Source organism: Pongo abelii, chromosome 2 (genome assembly GCF_028885655.2).
Source record: "Pongo abelii isolate AG06213 chromosome 2, NHGRI_mPonAbe1-v2.0_pri, whole genome shotgun sequence".
NCBI lineage: Eukaryota > Metazoa > Chordata > Mammalia > Primates > Hominidae > Pongo > Pongo abelii.
This window is the reverse complement of record NC_085928.1, coordinates 100,860,581-100,866,580: the sequence shown is the minus strand read 5'-3', so window position 1 is coordinate 100,866,580 and position 6,000 is coordinate 100,860,581. Positions and strand designations below refer to the sequence as shown.

Sequence of the window (6,000 nt, the reverse complement as noted above, 5' to 3'; positions counted from 1 at the left end):
TTCTAAAACGCCGTAGGAACATGCAGATCGGAACAAAAGCAAATAAATCGAATCCTGTGAAGTAACAAAGCAGACGCCCTTCTCCTAACAGCCAGCACAAAGCTAAATGAAAAATATCACTCATCCACTAGATAAAGTATTTTCCCCTCTAGACAGGAGCTGCCGTTTGCAAACCTCCCCCACCCTAAATCCGAGCCAGCGAAGGTATCAAAAAATAAACTACTCCCTTCAGCTCCCAGACTGGAGGCAACAGTTTCAGCAGCACCGTCTATTTCCTTGAGCAACACGAGCGGTTTGAAAGACCTTGGCTTTGAAGTCCCTGTACCTGCCTCCAAACACACGTGGGGGCGGGGCGGGGCGGGCTGGGGTGGGGGAGATATTGCCCCCCATCCTCGTTGCCTTCCGCGACGCCAGGCCAGGCGCAGGGCAGGGGAGAAGATGGGGGGCGCCCTGGATTCGCGGTTCCAGCTGCAGGCAGTTACCTGGGGTAGTGAGTGCTCTCTACAGAGCCGGGCTACCCCATCCCCCCGATTCCAGAAAGGGCCCGAGAAAAGCAGGGGGCGCCTGCCCCGCTCCGAAGCAGCCAGGGAGTCCGGCCGAGCCTTGACGAGGGTGCGCTCGGAGACCGCAGCCGCTACCTCCCGCTAGCACCTGTGCTCCCAGGGGGCGGGGCCTCCTCCAGGTGTGCGCAAAGTGGGGCCGGCGCGGGAGCCCGAGCTGTTCCCCAGCCCAGAAATGCGCGGGGAGGAGCGGTTCATCCGCACTCCAGCGCCGCTGGAGCCACTGGCGCCGCCTGCCTCCTCCGGGTCCCGTGGGGAGAGCGCACCGTGCGGCGCGGAGGGGGTTAACCAGGCAGCCCGCGGCTGGAGCGCGCTTAACCCTTTGGAGCCCGCAGGTCAGCCAGGCCAGGCCGGGGTGGCGGCACCCCGAGTCCCACGCGGCGGCCACCCCGAGCGTGCAGGCGGTGCCGGGCAGAACCCCGCGCCGGGCTGCAGACCCGCCGGGGCGCGGCGCGGCGCGGGCCGTGGGCGGCTCGGGGCGGGCGGAGGGCGGGGGACGGCGGCGGGCGCGCAGCGTCGCCAGGGCGAAGCCGGCGTGCGGCGCGGCGCGGCGGGCGCGGAGCGAGCGGGCGGGCGAGCGCCTCCGTCCCCGGATGTGAGCTCCGGCTGCCCGCGGTCGCGAGCCAGCGGTGGCGCGGGCGGCGGCGGCGGCGGGCACCGGGCACCGCGGCGGGCGGGCGGACGGGCGGGCATGGGGGGCGCGCCAAGCGGCCCCGGCGGCCGGGCCGGCATCACCGCGGCGTCTCTCCGCTAGAGGAGGGGACAAGCCAGTTCTCCTTTGCAGCAAAAAATTACATGTATATATTATTAAGATAATATATACATTGGATTTTATTTTTTTAAAAAGTTTATTTTGCTCCATTTTTGAAAAAGAGAGAGCTTGGGCGGCGAGCGGTTTTTTTTTTAAATCAATTATCCTTATTTTCTGTTATTTGTCCCCGTCCCTCCCCACCCCCTGCTGAAGCGAGAATAAGGGCAGGGACCGCGGCTCCTACCTATTGGTGATCCCCTTCCCCATTCCGCCCCCGCCCCAACGCCCAGCACAGTGCCCTGCACACAGTAGTCGCTCAATAAATGTTCGTGGATGATGATGATGATGATGATGAAAAAAATGCAGCATCAACGGCAGCAGCAAGCGGACCACGCGAACGGTGAGCAGCCAGAGCCCGGGCACCCGCTGCCAAATCCGATCCTGTTATGGTCCTCCAGCCCCCTCCCCCTTCCCCGCGGCGCTGGGTGGGTTGAGGGGGTTGGAGAGGGTGCTGCCAGCTCGGTGTCGTCTACACAGAGAGGGGACATGCGTGACAGCCACTCCGCGCTCCGCTCCAGGCCCTGAATGTCAGAGTTAATTCTGCATTTGTGGGGTGGGGGCGGCCGTGGAGTGTGTGGAGCGCGGTGCAGCCGGAGGGGCGGCGAGTCGGGGTGATTCGGGTTCAGTGTCCTCGGGCTCAACTTTCCTTCAACGCCCCCGAGCGATGGCAGGGGGGCCCAAGTCTTCAGCCGGAGCCCCCTTGCCAGCCTCTTCTCGCCTTCCACTCCTCCCCCGCCCCCTCGTTGACTAGGAAGAAGGTCCCTGGTGGCATCCGGAAAATTCTAGGATTGCCCGGTTTCGCCCTCTGCGCCGGTGGGTGAAGCACACCCATCCCCTCACGGGGGAGGCCCGGCCTCGGTATCGGGGAAAGGGGCTCGGGTGGAGCGTGCGTTCCCGCTCCCGTCGCCGGCTGTGCACACGTCGGTAACCTAGCAATGCCCGGGGAGCCGCTGCCGCTGTGGGGCTCCCCTCCCCAGCTCGGGCCCGAGCACCACGTGCAGCTTCCACGCCGGCCCGGGCTTGGTCGAGGGAGGATGAAGCAGCTCCTGGCCAGCCCTCCCCTTTGGAGACCGCCAGTGCCCCCCAACCCCTGTCGGCTGGAAGCCTTTCCGGGTGAGCGCTCCCCTAGGGAGAAGCTTGACATGACTCGTCCCCGCTCCGATTGCCCGCCGCTCGCCCGCTTTGCCCCCTTCTCAGGCTTGCAAACCCGTGCTTACTTTGACTCTTTACTTAGCAATAATTGGCTTTGCAAACGTCCATCTCTCTACCTTTCTGTCACCTCTCTCACTTCTGCTTCAATGAGGAGACTGTGGCGGAAGGCGGCAGGTGCCTGGGAGATCTGCCTGGGAGATGGCCTGACCTAAAGCTGGCGGGGGCTTCGCATAGGGAGCCTCCTTGGGTTTCTGCCTTGTGTGCACCTGGATACCAACCTACACGGAGATAATTCCCTCTTAGGCCTGGAGGCCCCTGGCATAATCCAGTCAGTCTATCCTAGGTGTAGGGGTGCAGGCTGACTGCCTTGTCTGTCTCTCTGGATGCTGGCTTGGCTGATGCTGCTGCAATTTAAAATGCAAAAAAGCCCTAAAGATGTTTTCTGTTTTCGGAAGCCTGTGGAGGAAATGAGTCCCAAGCATCATGAATTTTCATTTGCAGGAAGTGTCAGTGCATAATCTAGATATTTGTTATGGGGTTTTTGGTATTGCCTCGGTGCCTATGGAAGATTTTTTTTCCGTACTGAAAAAAAATACATTTGTGGCTGTGGAAAGATGTTGGAGTAACACTCTGAAAATGATTAAGACTAAATGAATTATTGGTACTGCCTTTTTTTTTCCCCCTTGGTGAAGGTGGTAGTTATGTTAGAGAAAAGCTGTTGTATGTATCTGTTAACTCATTAGAGATAGATGGGTTTTACAAATCAGAGATGTGCAGTAAATGTGGGAATGACCTCAGTTTTGTCAGAAGAAATGCACTAAAAGACCCTTTGTGAAGACGTGATGTGAAGGAGTACTAACCCCACTGGGTGTGATGCAGCAGTGATCCTGTGTGATTCACACTGAGACCAGAGCTGGTGGACTTTTTTCTTGACTCTCCAGCTGACTAAAGCCCAGCTTGTGAAAAATAGGACATGAGATTCAAAATGGAAACATAGGAATGAATGATTCGCCCGTTATTGATGGGAGACAACCTTTGATTTTTTTTCTCCTACACACTGGATCCTCATTTAAAAAAAAAATCTTTGTTTTTCTCCTTCTCCCCAGAGGCAAACTATGCAAGAGGCACCAGACTCCCTCTTTCTGGTGAAGGACCAACTTCTCAGCCGAATAGCTCCAAGCAAACTGTCCTGTCTTGGCAAGCTGCAATCGATGCTGCTAGACAGGCCAAGGCTGCCCAAACTATGAGCACCTCTGCACCCCCACCTGTAGGATCTCTCTCCCAAAGAAAACGTCAGCAATACGCCAAGAGCAAAAAACAGGGTAACTCGTCCAACAGCCGACCTGCCCGCGCCCTTTTCTGTTTATCACTCAATAACCCCATCCGAAGAGCCTGCATTAGTATAGTGGAATGGAAGTATCCTTTTTTTGGGGGAAGTCTTTCTCATTTTCTCTTTTACCATCTGTTTTTTAAAAGGATTTGCTTTCTGAAGTGACACAAAGCTGTAGCAGTCTGGAATGCAAGTAACAGAAGTTGTATATAAGGGGTTTCATTGTATATACCTTCCTGTCTCCTCGGGTTGCAGAGGGGTGGCTGTACGGGTATATTTAGCCCACTGTCTGGGTGTGTGTATAGTAGTAGTAGTGGGGGGAGGGAGTGACAGCCTGAAACTTCACAGGGGTAGATAATTAAAATGTGAAACCAACCTTTGGTCATTGGACATTAGATGATTAGTTTTAAATTCAGTGTTGTTTTTGGGCAATAGCATGCATTGAACCTATTGCAAACAAGGTATACAGATTAGAAAAAAAAGACTGTATGAGACTCTGTTTGAAGGGAATACATTTTTGACCTTTAGTAGAATCTTCTCATTCTGATGTTTGAAATTTGCTTCTGCAACTACAATTAATGCTAAGGTTGCTTCTAGTCTGACATTTGGTGATTCTAATTATTCAGGTAGCTACAGATGTGAGCACATGCTTCCTAGGGAGAGATTACTTTTGATTTTTTTTTTTCTGATCAATGCTATAACTTCCTGGAATTTCCTTTTGACAAGTTCCAAAGAAGCATTTGGAACGTGAGCATGAGGGAGCCAGTGAAGGAAGAGGTTCGTGTGTGCCTCTTCCTCCTGAGCCCTTATGAGTTATAGAACAGCCCTTTCAGTGGAGGAATTTGCAGTTGCTGCCTTTATAAAAAATTCTGTCTATGTCCTTGGACTGGAGTTACATTTCTGGGTGTCTCCTTTGTATTTTTAAAATTGAACTCCAAATGGCCCAGAATGGCTGTCATGTCCCAGATCTTGGAAAATGATTGTGCTTCAGCCTGCTTAACCCCTTCCCTAAATCTGGAGGCCAACCTCCAGTTACTGCGACTCTTCAGAGGAGGTTGACTGAGGCGTTCTTTCTGAGCAAATGGCTTTTTAATTAGGCAGATGATTCATTGGTCTGGGTAAAATAAAGCATTTCCTTTCCCCAGAAGGGTGTTTGGAACTGTCAGGGGCCTTAGAACAGTTCCTAACTATAGGAAGGGGTGTGAGTATAGGAATTCCCTCCACCAGGCCCAGAAGGATGGAGGGGCCACACCAAAAAGGGAGGATGTTGGCAGCCAGCTAGAAAGTGGAGCTGAAATCCCCTTATAATTTGAGGATCCAGCTCGGCAGCTATTTGCATGCCCTCTGTCTTTAGTTGGCTATTTTCTGTGCTAATGGACGGGAGTTAAAATGAGGTAACTGTCTAGAAAGATTTTGGAGAGAGCAGCCAAATGCTAGGGTAGGATTTGAGGGGTTCTCATGTGCTTTTTCATTTTGCAACAGATGTCCCTTCTCTAGAGTGAGTTATGGTGTCTCTCACATAGCTGGGGTTGTGTGTGTGCATTTTCTTTTGAAGTTCTCTAGTCTGAGAACGAGGAGGAAGCTAGGTAAGCCAGCATATGGCCCAGTGGCATTGCTAGAGTCATGACAATGGCTGTACCTTGCCAGGAAGACCTCAGACTGGCTTGACATGACTCTGAGTAAGCAGAGACCTCTTTGTGGGGTCACTACTTTTGTGTGGAGTAGGTGGGAGGCCTGATGCTGTTTCTCTTTGTGCACAGTAATGTGTACATAGCAATTTTTGCACACAGAGTGAATTCCTGGATCACGCTGCTGTCTCCCTTTCCCAGTTGCCAGACACATGTGTACAGGAATTAGGGAATGTGGCTGCCAATTCAGGGAGAGGCCTGTTTACAAATGGGACAGTTTGTAAAATAGATAGATCTTTAAGCGATATATGATTTTTTTTTTTTTTTTGATGACAGTTTCCTTCTAATTCGGGGAGCAGGCTATAGAAATCCTTTCCACCCCAGGCAGCTCTGTCAAGGCCCCATCCGCAGTGGGAGAGCAAGGGTCAAGGGTCATTTGTTTTTACAGACAGGCATGACAGACTGTCCTGCCCCCTGGAGGAGTGAGGGATGTTCTCCTTATCAGAAGGAATTGTTAGG

General features: G+C 53.3%; 1 protein-coding gene across 5 annotated transcripts in view; it reads left to right on the top strand.

The window, feature by feature from the left end:
• The first annotated feature begins 1,086 nt into the window (after positions 1-1,086).
• CACNA1D (calcium voltage-gated channel subunit alpha1 D) overlaps positions 1,087-6,000 on the top strand; it is a 335,843-nt gene continuing 330,929 nt past the window's right edge. For 4 of the 5 annotated variants that reach the window (XM_054552053.2, XM_054552054.2, XM_054552052.2 and 1 more), the window contains exons 1-2: positions 1,351-1,711; positions 3,630-3,939. In XM_054552053.2, coding sequence (XP_054408028.1) covers positions 1,645-1,711; positions 3,630-3,939 — 377 coding nt within the window. In that variant the 5' untranslated portion in view covers positions 1,351-1,644. Of the gene's footprint in view, positions 1,712-3,629; positions 3,940-6,000 lie in introns of all 5 variants that reach the window. The other variant, XM_024244717.3, reaches the window with a different exon arrangement.